This window comes from Natrix helvetica (genome assembly GCF_964273705.1).
Source record: "Natrix helvetica genome assembly, chromosome: 1".
NCBI lineage: Eukaryota > Metazoa > Chordata > Lepidosauria > Squamata > Natricidae > Natrix > Natrix helvetica.
Genome location: NC_138548.1, coordinates 328860295 through 328881501, shown reverse-complemented (window position 1 = coordinate 328881501; position 21207 = coordinate 328860295). Strand labels below are relative to the sequence as shown.

The 21207-nt window shown below is 40.8% G+C and overlaps 1 protein-coding gene across 5 annotated transcripts in view; it reads left to right on the top strand.

Moving 5' to 3' along the window:
- MITF (melanocyte inducing transcription factor) overlaps positions 1 to 21207 on the top strand; it is a 197848-nt gene that overhangs the window by 113111 nt on the left and 63530 nt on the right. For 4 of the 5 annotated variants that reach the window (XM_081934602.1, XM_081934599.1, XM_081934603.1 and 1 more), the window contains exon 2: positions 1716 to 1962. In XM_081934602.1, coding sequence (XP_081790728.1) covers positions 1716 to 1962 — 247 coding nt within the window. The remainder of the gene's footprint in view (positions 1 to 1715; positions 1963 to 21207) is intronic. The other variant, XM_081934600.1, reaches the window with a different exon arrangement.

The following is a 21207-nucleotide window of genomic DNA, read 5'->3' as shown; positions in this document are numbered from 1 at the left end:
GAAAGCCTTGCCAGCTGCAGAAAAAATGGGCCGAGGTGTGCAAGGCCTGGTTGCAACTGTCCGAAGGTAAGTAGTAGGGTAACTCTACCCACTCATCCCAACCCTAACTTAATTTTTACCCGTGTGCCCTGGAGTGTGAGGGGTCTTAATTAGGGCTTATTTTTGGGGGTAGGGCTTAAATATTGGGCGCACATGTAAAAATCAAGCTAGGATTTACTTTTGGGGTAGGTTGTATTTTCGGGAAAATATGGTAACAGTAAATTAGCAGTCACCAATAGCGATTGATGTGCCTGTTTCACAAATAACTTTTAAATGCTTGAGGGGGAAAAATCACTTCTTGTTTATCTTGACAAAACTTTGACCCTCTCGTTGTAATAATTGCAGGATCTGAAACAAAATTCTGCAGGAGATTGTCCAGACAAAGCTGCACTACTTAGGCATTCACCAGTTTTCTCACAAAATGTTCAGGCAGTAATTTTGCCTGAACAGGTAGTCCTTGACTTACAGCAGTTCATTTAGTGGCCATCCAAAGTTACAATGGCACTTTAAAAAGTGACCTACGGCTGTTTTTCCTATTTACGACCATTGCAGTATCGCCATGGTCATGTGATCAAAATTCAGACGCTTGGCAGTTGATTCAGATTTATGATGGCTGCCGTATCCTGGGGTTGTGTGATCAACTTTTGCGACCTTTTGACGAGCAAAATCAGTGGGGAAGTCAGATTAACTTAACAACCGCGTAACTAACGTAACAACTGCAATTATTCACTTAACAACTGTGGCAAGCAAGGTTGTAAAATGGGGCAAGATTCACTTAACAACAGAAAGGCTGGGCTCAATTGTGGTCGTAAGTGGAGGACTATTTGTACAGCATTCCTGTGTTGTTATAGCAATTCTTTACTTGAGCAGCTGGGTGATAACCCAATTGAGCTGGAGTAGAAAATTCCCATTAAGCTAGACCTTTGAATTCAGGTCCTCTCTTAGTATGAAAGCTGCCTGGCTGATTTTGAGACAGTCAAAATTCTGTCCCTCGGCCCAGATCCCTTTGTTGTGGGAAAAGTAGGAGGCAAAAGGATTAGGTGCACCACCTTGAGTTGTGAAAAATAAAGACAGAATATTAGTCTAATAATAAATTGATCCAAGGAGTCTGTTATTGAATGGGCATGTATGCCATTCCATTTTCAGTATGGTTACTGGGGCAGTATGCATTCAAAAACATCGGGAGAAACTATCCAAAAAGAAAAATGGAATAAGAGAATTCTGACTGAAAGAGTAGAGCGGTCAAAGACATCTTTCTCCTTTTCTGAATTAGCAAAGCAGTGAAGTATAACCACTGGGGTGCTGATCATTATATAAGTCTATTGGTCAAATTTATATGCCACTCATGTCACTAGTCAAAGTGACTCTGGGCGGCTTACAGTGCAATACAAATATAAACATCAGAATAAGTATAAATATTTTTTTAAAAAATGTAAAAATTACGAGAATTAAGTGAGTCTGAGAAGACCAGAATGTAGCTGAACCTTTTTGTGTTAAACAGGGATCAAGCCCAGCAATCTGTAGATTCACACCCCTGACATGCATTTTTCTACCCTTGCAAAAAGTTTTTGCCTATTTCCTAGTCCATGCAATGATCCCATCCCGAAGCCTAACTCTTTCAACTCCAGCTAATATTTTACTGAGCAGTGATGAGTGTTCTCTGGTGTTTCCCTCAGCAGTTTGGAGCACCCTGGAGCTTCCAAGCCTCCGCTAAGCTCCTCCAATATGACATCACGGATTTTGCTACGACAGCAGCTCATGCGTGAGCAAATGCAGGAACAAGAACGCCGAGAGCAGCGACAGAAGCAGCAGGCAGCTCAGTTCATGCAGCAGAGAGGGGCTGTGAGTCAGACACCTGCCATCAACGTCAGCCTCCCCTCCAGCCATCCTCCTGCGACTCAGGTGCCAATGGAAGTCCTGAAGGTAGGCGACTGGGTGGGCCTGGATTTGAGAAGGCGGTGGAAGTTTGTTTCTATTAGTGCAAAGCATTTCAAAATTGTTTCGTGCAGTAATGACGGAGTTAAAAAAAAATCTTCTTATCACGTTTGCTCTCCCTGTGCATCTGTGTTGCAACTTTCCCAGGAAAAGTTCATTTGACTAGGCAAGGGATGGAGCCGTGTGTTTTTTGTAAGTGAATTTTGCCCCTCCAGAATTATCCCTTGCTTCCCCATTTTCCCAATGGATGTGAAACACGCTCACCATGTTGAAAACTGGTCTCTTATTTTAGACACTTAAAACAATCATCAAAATAGTTTATAAATTCTTTAACTTCGTTGGAATCATCTTTTTTTGTTACTGTATAAGTATCCGTGCATCTATGTATATATACATGTTCACACATGTATGTGTGTGCATATATCCACCAAAAGCTTTTTTCAAAAACTAATAGAGATCCCGCACAAAGGATTGTTTGAGAAATGTTTAATCTGGAATACAGTCCTTTGCTATAAACCATTAGCAATCCTGTTTTGCTCAAATGACTTTAATGCTTTTTGGAACCATTCTATTCCTTCTCCAACTTCCTAATAGTTAGGGAAGTTGTTTCTACAGTAGATAGAATGTCAATCGTCTTCTCTTCATAGAAACTGAATTGAGCCAATAACATTTCTTAAACAACACATTTGACACTAACAAAGGTAATCCCAAAATTCAAAGGGAAACTGCCATTTCCAACCTTTTGTAATGTTTTACCTACAACATATACAAACAATGTTGTCTTTACTTTACTGGAGCTAACGTCATTGTAAACCGAACTGTGTTCCTCCATTTCAAAATACAATTGTATTGTGATGGTAGTTAAACCATACGGTAAAACAGCGTTTTTAAAATGAAATCTTAAATCTTAAGATGCAAAAAGAATTTAGCCAAACTTTCCTCAGTCTGGTGCACTTCAGCTTTACTGAGGTACAATCCTCACAATTTGGCTAAATTGTGGGTGCCAGAAAACTGAGTATTTTCCTTGTCTTTTAAACTATGGAATGCCAATTTTAGGATTTGCTTCAGTTGTTGTATGTTTTCGTAACAAAATGGCAGAAAACTATGCTGTCAGGTTTCAACAGTCATAGTCAAATAGATGTCTGAGAGCTACTAAAAAGGGGGGGAGGGGGAGCTGTGTGTTGCCATAGATTTTCCATCTATTTCCTCATTGATGTGGTTTGCAAAATTTTTAAAAAAATGCTAATGTTTTTTGTGATAAAGCAATAGCAATAGCACTTATATAGTATCCCTTGGTGTTTTACAGCACTGTCTGAATTATTTGCAAAATCAGCATATTACCCCCAACAATCTGGGAACTCATATTATCAAATTTGGAAAGATGGAAGGCTGAGTCAATCTTGAGTTAGTCAGAATCGAATTCCTGGCAGTGGGCAGAGTTAGCCTGCAATACCCTATTCTAACCATTGTGCCACCGCAGTTCCTAATGTCGGTCAAGAGTTGGTTGGAATTGAGTTTTCATTTGCTGTGCTGAATCGTAAAAAATGACTTAACGTATTAGGTCCAAATGAAATGTTGTAAGTAAAATCAAGAAGACCTAGAACTCATAGAGCAAAGGAAGGAAATTATGAAAAGTTATGGAACATGGATAATACGATGCAGTTTTGTCTTAAATGTGGATGTAATAATGGAGACAGATTTATGTGGTCCTGGCAAAGCTTTATGTAAAACAGTGCTGTGATTTTAAATTAAGCAAGAAACCTCATTTTAAAACAGGGAACTCTGAAGAAATATCATGGTTCCTAACATAAGAACTTAATTCTTATACAGACTGAGAAGCACAATTAATATTAATATTAAGGAGTATTCAAGCATAGCTCTCATATATAGTCATATTATTATTATTATTTATTATTTTATTGAACTTATTAGTCGCCCCCTCTCCCCACAGGGACTCGGGGCGACGTACAGAGCAATAATCAAGATAGCACCATAAAATCGTGCAGAGGAGGTAAAAATAAGTCCATAAATAAGCATACTTACAAAGTTTAAAACCCCAAAAATATTAAAAACAAAATTTCCCATTGTAAAATGACCTGGGGTGGCAAGATAGTAACGTTATGCCAGGCCGGCTTGACAAAACAGGTAGGTCTTCAGCTTCATACGGAAGGAGCGAAGATCGGTTGTTGTCCGGATGTCTGGGGGGAGGTCATTCCAAAGGGTAGGGCCCACCACAGAGAAGGCCCTACTCCTGGGCACCGTCCCCAGGCACTCTCTAGAGGACGGCACCCGGAGTAGCCCCTCCCTGTGTGAGCGAGTGGGTCGCAGGGATGTATGGGGCAGGACGCGATCCCGCAGGTAACTAGGCCCTGTGCCATGGAGCGCTGTGAAGATGGTAACCAGTACCTTGAAGCGCACCCGGTAGGCCACAGGAAGCCAGTGCAGCTCGCGCAGGATAGGTGTTATATGGGAGAATCTCGATCTCCCCATAATAACCCGCGCGGCTGCATTCTGGACCAACTGCAGTCTCCGGGCGCACCTCAAGGGGAGCCCCATGTAGAGAGCGTTACAGTAGTCCAGGCGGGACGTCACCAGCGCGTGAGTGACTGTGCGCAAGGCCTCCCGGTCCAAAAGGGGCCGCAACTGGCGCACGAGGCGAACCTGGTGGAACGCCCCCCTTACCACGGCCGCCACGTGATCTTCTAAGGTCAGCCGATCGTCAAGGAGGACGCCCAAGTTGCGCGCACCTTCCACCGGGGCTAATTGCTCATCCCTGATGGTCAGCGATGGAATATGCTGATTGAATCGGGAAGCCGGGAACCACAGCCACTCTGTCTTGGAGGGGTTGAGCCTGAGCCTGCTGTCATCCATCCAGACCCGTACGGCTTCCAGACATCGGGTCATCACTTCGACAGCCTCGTTGGGGTGGTTTGGGGTGGAAATGTACAACTGAGTATCATCAGCGTACAGATGGTAACTCACCCCAAAACCACGGATGATCTCGCCCAGCGGCTTCATATATATGTTGAACAAGAGAGGCGAGAGAATCGACCCCTGTGGGACCCCACAAATGAGGGGCCTTGCGGTCGACCTCTGCTCCCCCGTCAACACACATTGCGTCCGGCCAGAGAGGTAGGAGTGGAACCACCGTAGCACGGTGCCTCCAATCCCCAACCCCTCCAGCCGGCGCAATAGGATACCATGGTCGATGGTATCGAAGGCCGCCGAGAGATCTAATAGAACAAGGATGGAGGAACAACCCTCATCCTTTGCCCTCCAGAGATCATCCACCAACGCGACCAAGGCCGTCTCCGTGCTGTGACCGAGTCGGAAGCCGGACTGGCGCGGGTCTAGATAATCATCTTCCTCCAGGTGACGCGGAAACTGCTGAGCCACCACACTCTCAACAACCTTTGCTAAAAAAGGAAGGTTGGAGACAGGACGATAATTTGCTAGTTCCTTTGGGTCCAGAGAAGGCTTCTTGAGCAGGGGCCTGACCACCGCCTCTTTCAAGGCGGCCGGCATCCGGCCCTCCCCCAACGAAGCGTTCACCAGTCCCAGTAGCCAGCCTCGTGAGCCCTCCCAGGAGGCCAGCACCAACCAGGAGGGACACGGGTCCAGTAAACATGTGGTGGCCCGCAGTCGCCCGCGCAACCTGTCCAAATCTTTGATGACAACAGGGTCAAACTCCTCCCAGCATGGTCTCTCAAGACTAGTCTCGGACGTCCCCACTGGAGCACTGGAGTGGGTCCAACCTCTCCGGATATGATCGATTTTATCCTGCAGGAACTCTCCAAATTCCTCTGCCCTGCCCTGCAATGGGGGGTCCCGCTGCTCCTGTGACAGAAGGGAGCGGGTCACCCGAAACAGGGCAGCAGGGCGGTTCTCTGCGGACGCTATAAGAGTGGCACAATACTGACGTTTGGCCACTCTTATTGCCACAAGGTAGGTCCTTATGTAGGCTCTTACCTGTGTTCGGTCAGCTTCGGAGCGGGAGGATCTCCACTTACTCTCCAGGCGTCTCCTAAGGCGTTTCATCGCCCTTAGCTCCCCGTTAAACCAGGGGGCTCGGGTTGATCGTGGCCGTCGGAGAGGCCCCAAAGGCGCCACCCGGTCCAAGGCACCGGCAGCCGCACTATTCCATGCGGCTACCAGGTCCTCAGCCCGGGAGCGGGACAGGTCAGCAGGAAATGGCCCAAGCTCAGCCTGGAACCTATCCGGTTCCATCAGGCGCTTGGGGCGGAACCATCTGGGATAATCTGGTTCCGCCTCCCCGCGGTGGGGAGTAGCGCCAGGGAAGTCAAGCTGGAGAAGTGAGTGATCTGACTATGTTTGGGCTAGTTATTATTTTCTCTTGATCAAAATAAACATCTATGTACATTGGCATATATGCACAGACAATTATTGCTGTGGTTGTTCTAAAGGTGCTTCTTCCAAAAGCAACTGGAGTTGGGTTTTTTTATCTTGATTTCGATTCTCATCCAAGAAAGTTCTGCTTCAGTTCGCTTCTTGGATGAGAAGAGAAACATATTCAAGAGAAAAAACAAAGTCCAGTTGCCTTTTGAAAAAGCTTATTTGGAACAACTATGACCCGAATGACTGAGAATCACCCTAGACAGTCATTGGCATGGAAATCCTACAGCCTTCGTCTCTATCTATGATAGTTTTGGTCAAATATGGTTACTTGGTTGTAATGTGAACAATAGCATATTGATGTTGTCTTTTTAAAACTATTTTGCCTATAATGTTAAAATTTGGAAAATGCAACCAATATTGCTAAATTTGACCTAAGCGTTTATTATTTGCCTTTCAACTATTTCTCAAAGTGCAATCTAAAGGTGCTTTTTCAAGAGGCAATTGGGCTTTCTTCTTTTTCCTTGAAGACGTTTCACTTCTCATCCAAAAAGTTCAACTGAAGAAGCTTCTTGGATAAGAAGTGAAACATATTCAAGAGTAAAAACAAAGTCCAGTTCCCTGTTGAAAAAGCACTTTTGAGACAACCATGACCTAGATGACTGAAAATCTGCATAGACATCTCTCAAAGTGTAAGTCTGCTCTTTGGACAATAGTCTGATATTTTATTTAATCACTCGACTTTTTCATTGTATGTGTTGTGTGTACACTTAGATTTATGTATATCTTTCCTGCTTCTTGTAACAAGGAATCACTCAGAGGAGTAATAACTACTAAAAACAATTATAAAATTTCTTAAAGCATTAGAAGGTTCAGAATCAACTTTTTTTTGATAAACTAAAGCCTTATTAAATAAAATTACTTGTGGACCATGAATGAGAAAGCTGCATCTGATGTAGAAAAGAATGTCAGTTTTGTTATGATCTCTAAGTTATCTTGCACTGGCTGCATCTGACTGTATTTGTGGCAGTCCACAAGCCATTTAACTTTTATAAAATAACTATCATCAGTTGCAATGGATAAACCTCTACTCCAGGTTTGTTTGTTTGTTTTTAACAAAAGGCCATCAACAACTTCTCTAGTACAAGATGAAAAGGAGAACGATCTGCTTCTCATTGGAGATGGGTAACTCTTGGGGAGGGGGGGTGTCAGGTTGTGATAAGTTAATGAATCCAAGATTTCATGGAAATGATAATGCGTCAGAGGTTCATTTCTGTGAAAATTTCAGTTAGTACAAAATATGGAAGAAAGAATACAAATGTAAGTGGCTATTATGACTATAGTAAGCAAGTTTGATATAATCTTCCTTTCCCCCTATTAGCTTCTATCCCCAATTCAGGTTGCTGACATATAGTATTAAGTTAAAAACAGATCATGCCAAACCAATTTTATTTCATTCTTCAACATAGTGACTAAATTAGTAGACCAGCAAAACTCTGTGAACAGCAAGACTTCAGCAAGGCATTCGACAAAGTAGACCACAACCTACTTCTTGCTAAGCTAGAAAAAAGTGGGATAAATAACATCACCACCAGATGGATTCGTAACTGGCTGAAAAACCGTACCCAATGAGTAGTCCTTAATAGGTCAATGTCTACATAGAGGGAAGTAAGCAGTGGGGTACCACAAGGTTTCATCTTAGGCCCAGTACTCTTCAATATCTTCATAAACAACTTAGATGAGGGAATAGAAAGGAAATTTCCCACATGTGGGAATGATACTAAGCTGGCAGGAATAGCTAAGACCCTAATGATAGGCTCAGGATCCAGATGGATCTTGACAGACTTGAACACTGGTTCCTATCTAACAAAATGAAATTCAATGTAGAGAAAAGTTGTCTTACACTATGACAAAAAAACAAAAACAAAAAGTACACATACAGGTTGGGTGAAACCAGGTTTAATAGCTGTAACTGTGAGAGGGATCTTGGAGTCTTAGTGGACAATTTGCTAAATATGAGCCAGCAGTGTGCAGCCGCAGCCAAAAAAGCCAATGCAATCCTAAATTGCATTAGCAGAGGGATATAATCAAGATCATATTAATACCACTCTATAGAGCCTTGATAAGACCACATCTGGAATACTGCATCCAGTTTTGGTCTGGATATAGACCATAAGAAAGGTGTTGAGACTCTAGAAAAAGTGCAGAGAAGAGCAACCAGGATGATTAGGGGATTGTAGACTAAAACATATAAAGAATGGTTACAGGAACTGGGCATGGCTAGTCTACTGTAGAGAAGGACCAGGGGAGACATGATAGCAGTGTTCCAATATTTGAGGGACTGCTAGATAGAGGAAGGGATCCAGCTATTTTCTAAGGCACCTGAAGGCCAGTTAAGGAATAATGGATGGAAACTGACCAAGGAGAGATTCAACTTAGAAATAAGAAGAAATTTTCTGACAATGAGAACAATCAACCAATGGAACTGCTTGCCTTCAGAAGTTGTGGGTGCTGCATCACTGGAGGCTTTCAAGAAGAGATTGGACTACCATTTGTCAGAAATGGTGTAGGGTCTCCTGCTTGGGTGGGTGGGGTTGGATTAGATGACCTACAAGGTCCCTTCCAACTCTGTTAATCTAATGTAATATGTAGTAGCCCTGTAGCTCTTAGAAAATCATGCCTCCTGCTGCCTATTTTTATCCTACCAGGCCCAGACAGGCCTATCATCACAGACCATTAATATTTTAATAAATTATTATGTTAATTTTTTAAAGTCTGGGTTGCAATGGAACATATTAATCTACCTCTGATGTCTGTCCTTGTATCCTTTTTATATGATGTACTTTTAATGACTATCACTTTGACTTGACCAAAGATATGTTTTAGTATAAAACAGCTTATGTGATGTATCTGCTTCTATAGAGCAACTTCTTTCATTTCAGTTCACATACAATTCTTATAACAAGAAATGTGGAAGTTTACTTTTGCTGGACATGATGCAAGTGAAATCTTTCTCAATTTGGCTTCTTTGAGCATGGCAGATTATAATTTTGATGTGTGTGTGTGTGTGTGTGTGTGTGTATGTATGTATGTATGTATGTATGTATTTGTGTTACAACCCCTGGTATGCCCAAATATGGGAGGGAGCTCACTACTCCCCCTTTCTGTCCTTCGGCTCATTACAGAGGACCATCCAGGCAGAAAACCATATTTTTATTTTTAATGTTGCCTTTTTATATTTGTGTTGTATTTGTGCTGATAAATAAATAAAAGGAGACTAGTATAGATCTATTTCAACCTATTTAGGTCTCATCAGCTAGCCATTCCCTTACTGGGAATCGAACCAGGGCTGTATTGCATATTAGGCCGATGCAATTGCCACTAAGCCACAGGCTCTCTTCCTTATCAGCTAGGCCAGGGAAATAGGTATGTATTTGTGTTACAACCCCTGGTATGCCCAAATATGGGAGGGAGCTCACTACTCCCCCTTTCAAAAAGGCAACATTAAAAATATGGTTTTCTGCCTGGATGATCCTCTGTAATGAGCCGAAGGACAGAAAGGGGGAGTAGTGAGCTCCCTCTCATGTTTGGGATATGTGTGTGTGTGTGTGTGTGTGTGTATAATATATGTATATAGACGCATACACACATGAATGTATTATATAAAATTATGCATAGACTACTAAGTAAATTCATACACACACACACACACACACAGACACGTCTGTGCATTATTGAAGGCTTGTTGACAAGATTCTGCTCTTTATTTTAGTACAGATAATGCAGTATTTAAGGTGTTGGATTGGGAATGAATTCATGTCAGTCATGGAACCTTACTAGGTGCCTTTGGTTCAATCATTCTCTCTCAGCCCAGTCTATCTCATAGGAGATACCAGTATTGGGGGGGGGGGGGGGATTGAAGGAATGAGTGAAAGACATAGTGCCATAAGCAGACGATTTGGGATTCCAAATCTTTTCCTATTGGTTCTATGAGAGTGAGCTTAAAGCATGCTTCATGCACACACACAGCACTCAAAGACCGCCCTCGGTGTCAGCGCTGGTGAGCTTAGCGAATTGGGTGAGCTAAAAAAACAAGGTAATATAGGACAGGGAACAGTGTGGGCAGGAGGGCAGGCCAGCCAGAGGTGTTATTTGCCAGTTCTCTGAACTACTCAAAATTTCCGCTACCGGTTCACCAGAACCAGTCCGAACCAGCTGAATACCACCTCTAGCCATAAGAAAGGTAGGATTTAAATCTTTAAAAAAGAAATTATTTTTACTTCTTTTCCTAGTGGTTCTATGAGAGCGGTTCTAGTTCTATTTAATTACAATATTTATTTTTGAAATGGAACTCTGAAGTATCCTCCTGATGTAGTAGAGATATTTGAAGGCCTCAATTTTGCATTCTCCTTTTGGCTTGCCTACATCATTCTTTCATAAATTCCCACTTTTCTCCTGTAATACCCTATGACCTGGATTTTCTATGGAATCTGTGGAAAGGGAAAAGCTGTGGAACGGAAGAACAAGTTTTTGGCAAAAAGTTAGAATTGGCAGAATTCTGTGATGCTCTGCTGAATATTCATGACTTTAGCACATACCTCTGGGTGTGTAAACCACTGCAAATATTTTTATGTGTACTTTTTAAAAGAAAATAATTTTGGTAATGTGCATTTTCCCTGTGACCTTGTATGAAAAACAGAATAACAGTCTTAAACAGTCATTGAATCGGGAGAATTTTGGAGAAAATGCAGTGTAGGAGCTGGATTAATTGATGTGTGAAAAAACCTCAAAAATGGGATCATAGCCTTAAAGCAAAAGAATTGAGATTAGTGACCCATACATACATAGGAATGTTGCTGCCTTGTTTCTCCTTTGGCCCCTTAAGTATACCTGGAAGCTGTTCCTAAAATTCAAAGTATTCTCTGGATAGTAATGAAAGCAGTTGGGAAAATGGCAACCAGAGAGGAAGAACAAAGCCACATTAATAATAATAATAATAATAATAATAATAATAATAATAATAATAATAATAATAATAATAATAATAATAATAATAATACTTTAATTTATAGACCGCACTCTTTCCATTATTATTATTATTATTATTATTATTATTATTATTATTATTATTATTATTATTATTATTATTATTGTTGTTGTAAACCATTAAGTTATATTTGTGAAGTGTGATAGCAAATGAAAGAAAAGAAGGAATCGTTGCAATCCCAAGGAAAGATTGGTTCGAACATATTTTGATGTAGATTGGACAAGTCACAATGAAAATGTTTCATATAAACACTTTCCCTAATTATTTGTTACATACTTGTTATTACTTTTGATGGTCTATTTGACAGCTAAATATTCATTGTCATGTTTATGTCATATTATCGTGCTTTTGTAGAGCAGAATGGGCATTATATGGATTATTCCATTTTTCTCTCTCTAATGTAAGATATATTTGATTTTGTCTAGCAGGACTACAGAAACACACACACACACACACACACTTATTCACATAAGAGATTCCTAGATTTTACTTTGAAAGGTAAAGCAGTAATGATGTAATTTAATAAGTGTGGATGTCATTAAACATAAAATAAACATGCATTGGAACATTGATATTTAGCAAAAATATAAATCATACATTCTATGAAGTGCATTTTGTAAATATAGAGGGAAAGGAGAAAAGGGCCCCAGTTCTGAATCCTATGCCAGAATATCCCTGGTCATTATCTCTGGATATTTTTTTTAATCACTGTTCTGTTTTGAAAGGCAGAAGATTAGTAGAAGGATTTGTGAGTTCCCTTAACTCACATCAGGAAGCAAATTAATTTCTCTATCTTGCCTTATGAGTGTTTGGAAGTACAACCTGTCTTGATCCCAGTTATAGAGGTAATAATATCATGCCAAGAATGTAAGTCTGTAAGTGTAGATTCCTTACCATCATCTTAAAAAGAGAGAGAGATGGAAGGATTATGAGAAGGTATGTTAATGAGGCTGTGCTGTGCCAACTAGCGGATTTATAGAAAATGGTATTCTGTAACTAGCAAAGCAGTGGGGGAAAAATAGATACATCTATTCTCTATCTGTTTTTCTTCTCCAATTTGAAACTATAGTTTATCTGTTTTAATTTTCAAATAGATTTCACTAACATTTAAGGAGGTTTATAGCTATGCTGTTTTAATAGTAAGTGCATTGAGAACCCAATAAATAGACACATGCTCATACAAGCACATAATCAAGGGTGCAGTTCTAAATATAGTTATCAAGGGTAGGATTGTATTGCAAGTAAAGACGTACATTTGATGAAAAAATTATCATGAAAAATGTTAATACAGATGAACAATCCCTACTTTGTTAATTCCACCACCACTGCCACCCCACCATAAAAGGTGAAAATGCGGGATAAAAATGCGATAAATTGAAAAATAAAATAAAAAAGTATTTTCTATTGCTATATACATTTGTATATTTTTCCCTTGCATATTTGCAGTTCCTCCAGTAATGAAGGTAGCTAATAATAAACTGATTCAATAATATTTTACTCTAAAGCAATGCACTTTTGTGTGTACTTACCCAATATATGCATTTTCATGTGAATTTGTTGGGGAGGGGGTTAATTATGAATTGAACTACAAAAAATGTGCAGATTTTAACATGTGTTCATTCTGGTTTATCTGTAAGATTCAGGTGATGTGAGCTGATTCAACTTGGGGGGGGGGGGCGAAATTGAGAAGCAATTAATAATTTTCTTTTCAATCAAGGAGTGCAAGGAAGAATTTACTCATAGGTTTCTCTGGATAATTTTCATTTCCCTAGTTACAGAATGAAATATAGAAAGGTTAAATTAATGTTTAAGAATGTCCTCCTTCACTCCCCTGACACAGTGAAAAGTGATCAGAATGAAAGATTTTGATTGGAGTGAATAGACCCGTGATGGTGAACCTATGGCACGCGTGCCCCTGGTAGCACGCATAGCCCTCTCTGCGGGCACACCAACTGTCGTCTAGCTTAGCTCCACCGCACATGTGTGTGTGCTTCCCGCCGGCCAGCTGGTCTTTGGGTCTCTGCCGCACATGCATGTGGCGAGGCGCAGGGGGGCAACACGTTTGTGCATGTGCTGGATCGGGGCGCATGCACAGGGGCATTTGCATTGCATTTTGGAGCCTCGCGCCTTGTGCCCCGTTTTGGCTTCCAGGTCAGTTCAGGAGGCCTTCCAGGCCCAAAATGGGGTGCTGCGCGAGCCCCCCCATGCTGCATTATGGGCCTGGAAAGCCTCCTGCACCAACCTGGAAGCCAAAACTGGGCGAGGGGGGGCAGTGCACATGCAAGGGGCGGGGGAGGTTCACATGCATTCCATTATGGGAATGGGTGCGTGCGCTTTTGGCATGCAATGACAAAAAGGTTAGCCATCACTGAAACAGACCTTATCTGAATCTGTACTAGTGTCTTCTGATGAAAAATCTTACTTAAGCTCAGTTCATAGGCAGGCAAAAGGACAAAAACTGTCAGGCCAAATAACAACACACGGAGTTACTTCTGAATAGTTCCTTTATTGTTGGTCATCTACAAGCAGAATCTTGCCACACTAAAAAAATTATCTGCAATAATTACAGATACACTCTGTTAATTGGGAGGGTCTGACTTGCTCTCTCCCTGTCCTCCAGATACTCCAAGCTTGCTATCTCTTTGCCCTCTGGGAAAGAGCCCCTATCTTCTGAGATTCTGGATTACATTTTATTATTTCAGCTACTTTATGGGATTGCAATGCAAGTCCCAATCTCTTTGGGGTTTTGGGATATATGCATTGCGATGTTACAATCAAACATAAAGCATAAAACATTGCTTTTGTCATTCAGCATGCTTCTATGGATTCCCCTGCTTGAGCTGGGTTTTTCTCTTCATAATTCCTTTATCTTACTATTATGCATCTCTAATTTTAGGTGTCTGCAAAAACTTTGGAGAACAAATCTATTTCTGTTCTGGTTTTTAACCTTGGCAGCTTTAAGATGGGTGGACGTTACCTAGAATTCCCCGGCCAACCATTTTCAGTAAAGCTAACTCTTTTATAGCTGTTTTGGTAGCCAACACTTTCAGAGTCTCTTCAGGATACATAGATGTGGGAAATTATAACTCAAAATATATTTTATTCTTTATACTGTCTTGATCTTCCCTTAAACATGAATAAAATCCACAATGGGCTGAGAATCAGTCTCTCCACTAGATAATTGACTGTCAAGCTGAAAGTAAGTTAATTAAGGAACAATAGTAGATAGGGGAGGGGGAATATTTTCCTCAAACTTCCTCAAACTCCCAAATAAATGTCCCAAACCTAATCTACATATCAAAGGAGAAGGTCTGTAAACACAAACAGATTTGATTAACATGGTCTCCCAGCAGAACTGCATATTGACAAGAATGAAAATCATAGATGACATGTACAAACCCAAAGCCTTCAAGTATCACCCTAGAATCAGCATGTACACACTTCCATACCCAGAATAAGGTCCCCTGTAAAATAGTGTCTCTGTACTCCATTTTGTCTGGAGCTCCCCCCAAAGCAAAGCTCTTTGCTTTGGGGAATAAATATTTGTCCTTTCCTCACAGCTGTTTGGATTTCATTTTTATTCTTGCACAATCATGGCTTGAGTTGAAACCCCAGATTATTCCTCTAACATAGGCCAGTAGACAACTGGCATTCCTGTCAAGGAGGCCTGCATATTTAATCATGATGCAGCATGGAGGTAACTCTACAGCTGTGGGAAACAATGCTTTGACTTCAAATTAAATTCTGATGAAATATTAGTGGCAGAGTTGTGAAGTGGCTGCGGTGATTTAATGAGCCAAAAAAAAGTAAAGGCCACAAATTGCACAAAAATAGAAAGCTTTACTTTTCTTTTAACTGGATTTACATCCACTTGACCTGCAAAATAAATTAATTTGTCTCTTTTAAAACGTTTCACTGCGTCCCTTGAAACCAAGTGGATTCACATAACCCTTCCTGTAAAATAGATCAATTTGTTTCTCTTAAAATGTCTGCTTCCCCATTAAAAATAATTAGATATGCATAGATGCAGAGCGTTATAAAATAAATTAATTTGCTTCCCTTAAAATACTTTGTTTCCCTCATTAAAAGTAAATAGATTCACAGAAAGAGAGAAAAAGTAGGGCTTTGGGTGGTGATCTTGGTATCTGAATAAACATCGCACAGAAAACAAAGCAGTGTAGTCCTAATATAGATGGAAACAGCATGAGAAATTTCAGCCTAATCAGCCAGAAATTGTATGCAAATAGGCGAGCTTGAAATAACTAGCCAAAAGCAAGGGATGTAGAATACAATCTTACTCAGCATAGAAAAGAAAAAGTAGGACATTATATATGGATTGTTTTGTTCGCATAGTACAGGGGTGTCAAATGCACAGTGTCACATTGTGTATTGTGCCTTTCCCCCCCTTTGCTAAAATGGTGATGGGCCTGGCCAGCGTATAACAATTTTGGCCTGCGGGCCCATGAGTTTGACACTCCTGACATAGTGCCAATATGAAATGATTGTAGCCATTGTTGTATATTCAGTGTCAATCAAGATTGAGGATGATTGCCATTGGTTGAAATTAAAGGAGGGTTCTGGCGGGAAAAGGTCGTGGTCTAATTGGTTGCCAGTTTGACAGCCACCTGTGTAAATAGCTGTCAAACCAGCAGGCTCTGTTCTGTTCTCCTAGTTGATTAAAGCAGTTTTTATTTCAGTGATCACTCGCCTCAGTCATTTGTCCCTTCACAGGGAATACCTAAAATTAGTTCTTGAATAGAAGGATAATAAGCTCTCTCTCTCTCTCCCCCTCCCTCTCTCTCTCTTGTCTCTGTCTCTGTCTCATCTCTGTGGGTGTTGTAGTTGGAAATGCTGTTGCTGTGCCACCAACCATATTTTTTTCTCCACTGCTTTGATCACATTCAAGGATCATAGGTACAAGAGTAGAAGATAGATCTTGACTTATTTTTGTCTGAAATGGTGTAGGGTTTCCTGCCTAGGCAGGGGGTTGGACTAGAAGACCTTCAATATCCCTTCTAACTCTGTTATTCTGTTCTGTTCTGTTCTGTTCTGTTCTATTCTATTCTATTCTATTCTATTCTATTCTATTCTATTCTATTCTATTCTATTCTATTCTATTCTGTCTTCTGTTCCCTTCAGTCTCTTTTCATAGACTTAGCTTTGAGGGGTCCTTGGTGCTCTCTGAGCTTGCTTGTTTTCTTGCAGATGTTTCATCACACTAACTAGGTAACATCATCAGTGCTAGTAAGGAGTGCTGTTTGCTATTCTGGTGTCTTGCCTGTCTGTTGGTGGGGGCCATGTTAATGATTCTTTGGTTGGCCTGTTTAATAATGGCTCTTTGGCAGTTTCTTAATTCGGGTATTGCTTATTTGATTGTTGGTCTGAAGTTGACCTTGGAGTTAATCTACGCTGATCTGAGTACTGATTACTGGTGGAGGTGCTGGAGCCTTTTTCTCTTTTGGGCTGGTTGATTGTCTCTTTGGCATAGTCTACAGATGTTGTTAATGTCTATGAGTCTATTGATGGCTGATTTGTCAGAGAGCCAGACTTCTAGAAATTCCCTGGCATTTTTGGATTTGGCCTGGTTTAGGATTGTCACATTTTTCCAATTGAAACTATGGTTAAACCTGTCTATATGTTATGAAATCAAAGAATTGTCGCTTAGCTTTGAATCCCCTAATCATCCTTGTTTCCTTTCTCTGATTTCTTTTCTGTTTGTTTGAATCATTCTTAAAATGTGATGCCCCAAACCTGAATCTGAAATCATGGTGAGCTCTGACTTATGCATATGAATATAGTATTATTACTTTCTTTGCTTTGAGATTGATTCTTCTGTTGTTTTCATCTAAAGTTGCATTTGTGGGGGGTTTTTTTCAGCCAAATTGCTCCATTGAATCAAAACTAACTTGTATCACAATCGTACTTTCACAAGTACTATTACCAAGCCAAGTATTCCCTTTTTTATATTCATGGATTCCATTCTTGTTTCCTTTGTGAAGAACTTTGCAATTGTCTTGTTAAGTTTTGTTCCATTATTCTCTGTCCATTGTTTTGAATGTTATTTCTCTTTTCTAGGTTATTAGCCACCCCACATAATTCAGTGTCATCTGAAGATTAGCTAAACGTTTCTCGTAAGTTTGGAATCCTAAACTAATTTTTTAAGCATCCCACTCAGTATTCCAAATTGAAGCATTATAGAATGACTCCACTTTGATGAGGAAACACTGATATAAAATGGTACATTAATGAATTAATATAAATTATGTGTACATTATAGAAATTATATGCAGCTATTCGTTCAGCTGTGCATTCATTTACTTGTCCTGGTGTATATCCCACGCTTAATCAGCTTGCTAATCAGAATGTCATGGGATATTTGGGCAAATATTTGCAAATCCACACTGATCTCTGGCAATTATTTTTCAGATGTTTATAGATCAATTGATCTAGGAAGTGCTCTCAAAATTCCCAGGTACTTGAAATTTTGTGGGTTGAGACAAATGAATAATTTCATATTTTCTTTGCCATCTGTTTGCCATATTTGCTGAGTTCTAGCATTCTGATTCCTATCCTTTTTATTTTGAACATATCTAAAAAGCTTTTTTTAAAAAAAATTGAGCATCCTTCCCCAACCAGAATTGATTTTTTAGCCTTAACTATTTTATAATAATTCTATGTTTATTATATGATTTAATACTGTTGGAAGAAATATCCATTTGGTTCTGTTCCAAACTGGGAGAATGGCACTGGAAACATGGATGAAAGATGGTTTAATGGAAGAAACATGGAAACATGATTGGAAAGATGGTTTAATGATGAAACAGAACCACTTGAGTTCTGGGTAGCTGACCACATGGAGTTGACAGTGGGGGGTATTCATGCCTTCTCTTGGGCTTTGCACTTGAATTTCCTGATCCTGTGCAAGAACATGTATTCTTTCAGCTTTTGTAGGGGCTAATCAGTGATGGGTTTCAAAAATTTTTGGAACCTCTTCTGTAGGTGTGGCCTGCTTTGTGGGAGTGGCTTGCCGGCCATGTGACTGAGTGGGAGTGGCTTGCCGACCATGTGACCAAGTGGGAGTGGCTTGCCAGCCATGTGGCTGAGTAGGAGTGGCTTGCTGGCCATGTGACTGGGTGGGAGTGGCTTGGCAGTCATGTGACCGGGTGGGAGTGGCAAAGACAATGTCACTGAATTCTTTGCCCCAATGGATGATCTACAAAAAGAAGATATAAAAAAAGAAATTTATTATTTTGTGCACTTACTACTTAAAGAAGATTAAAATAAGTACACAAAACAATAAAAGAGCTACTTACAGAAGGTAAGTAGCTTACTACTTACTACTTGCATTTCAAAGGGAATGCAATACACATTTAATTTTACACGTTAACAGCTGCTGGAATTGTGTTTATACAACAGTGGAAAAAACAAAGATAGGAAAATGTATAAATATTAGAATGTGCAGGAATGAATAAATTGACAATTAAAATCAAGAAGGCTTCGAATACTTTTTCACGTGGGATTTGTTTTATCAATTGCTAACTAACAGAAACAGCAATTAGAAATCTAAAAGTATGAAAGAAAACACCAATTATGTCAGGAAAGGTCACTAAAATGTATAAAGAAATATTACTAGTACTTGATCATTATTAATGTGTAGATAACTGCGGGACATTACACACCCACACACACAAACTATGGAAAACACCAAAAAATAACAATTTCCCCCCAAAAGACTGCAGATGAAATCAGTTTTTTTCCCTAACCCTAAGAACAGGAAAGACAAAGCCACTGGAATAAAAACCATCAAGGCATTGTGGGAAATTATAAAGGACAGTGCCAGGAAGCTCACAGAACCAGCAACCACCTCACAATTACCTAGACAACCAGGGATCACACAGAAACACACAAAATCCGGCAAAGCTGCCTTGCACCAACCAGGCCTGCCCATAGAAAAGAAGCCACTTTGAGACACATAAAACATGCACCAACTGTACACTTAAAAGCAACATATTGCATCACAAATAAAACATTTGCAAAAAGGAATAACATTTCTTGTAATAAACATTCTATAAACAATAAATAAATAAAAATTCCCTAAAAATAATTTTTAAAAAGATATTCTACACACAATAAATTAAAATAAAACCATTAAAATATTCTATATGTAATAAATTAAAATAAAACCATTAAAATATTCTATACACAATACATTAAAAAAAACCATTAAAATATTCTATATACAATAAATAAAATTTGAGATTGTGGAGATGTAATTCTGAGGCCGGTCATTGTGGAAGGTCCTGATGAGGAGTTTGTGATGACCACGAGACAGGAGGCATATAAATTTAATAAATGAAGAAATAAATGCCCTGTGGTCCCGATGGTTTGCTTGCAGATGTTTTATTGTCATTGGTGTGAGATACTTAGCTGGGTCATGAAATGTCTGCAAAAACCCACCAAGCTCAGGGAACACCAAGGACCCCGCTGTCATCTCCCTCCTCCTACCCCCACTCCTCTTCGTCCTCTCAATATATCCTACTCTTTCTAGCACTGATGATGATGATAATACCTGGTTTGGGTAATGAAACATCTGCAAGAAAACAAGCAAGATCAGAGAGCACCAAGGACAACACAGTTGTCGCCTTCCTCCTCCTCCTCCTCCTCTCTGTATACCCCATTTGTTCTAGCACTGAAGATGACACCTGGTTGGGTAATGAGATGCCTGCAAGAAAACCACCAAGTTCAGAGAACACCAAAGGAGCCCACAGTCCTCTCCCTCCTTATCTTTTTCCTTTTTGTCCTTCTACTTCTCCTCCTCCTCTCCTTTCCCAACAACCCCATTCCCTTCTAGCACTGATGATGTTACCTAGTTTGGTAATGAAATGTCTGTAAGAAAACCACCATGCTCAGAAAGCAGCAATGATTCCACTATCCTCCACCTCCTCTTTCTCCCTCTCTTTCTCCTTTTTGTCCTTCTATCTTTCTTCTCCCCCCCCCCCAACCCCACTCCCTTCTAGCACTGATGATGTTACCTAGTTTGGTAATGAAATGTCTGTAAGAAAACCACCAACCTCAGAAAGCAGCAAGGATCCCACTATCCTCCACCTCCTCTTTCTCTCTTTCTTCTTTTTGTCCTTCTATCTTTCTCCTCCTTCCCCCCAACCCCACTCTCTTCTAGCACTGATGATGTTATCTAGTTTGGTAATGAAATATCTGCAAGAAAACCACCAAGCTCAGAGAGCACCCAGAACCCCTCATTACAGCCTCATTGCAAACTACCGTCCGGCTCCCCGGTGCTCAGAAAAGGAAGCCCAGCTAAGTCCCTTGCTAGCAAGCAGGTTCTAGGATGCCTGCCACCACCAAAGGACCATCCTGGAGTTGCTTTTCTGAGCACGGGGAGACAGACGGCGCAAAATACCGTCCGCCTCCTCGTGCTCAGAAAAGGAAGCCCGGCTAAGTCCTTTGCTAGCCGGCAGATTCTAGGACGCCTGACGCCACCAAAGCACCTTCCCGGAGTTGTTTTTCTGAGCACGGGGAGACGGGCAGTAGTTTATGTGGTGCAGCCAGCACCTAGGAGGTCCTAGGAGACCAGCCGTGCCACGTAAGCTCCCACCGCCGTCCCCACCCCCATGCCCATACTTTCCAGTGACCAGGCATCTTAGGCAAGTCCGGGGACCTTGCAAAGGCCTTGCGAGGTCCACGAACATGTCAAAGACGCCGGTCGTGCCGTGTAAGCTCCCACCGCCGTCCCCACCCCCGCGCCCATGCTTTCTGGCAGCCATGCAGCCCTGCTCTATAAGCGAGCCCGGGATCCTTGCAAGGCCGCAAAAGGT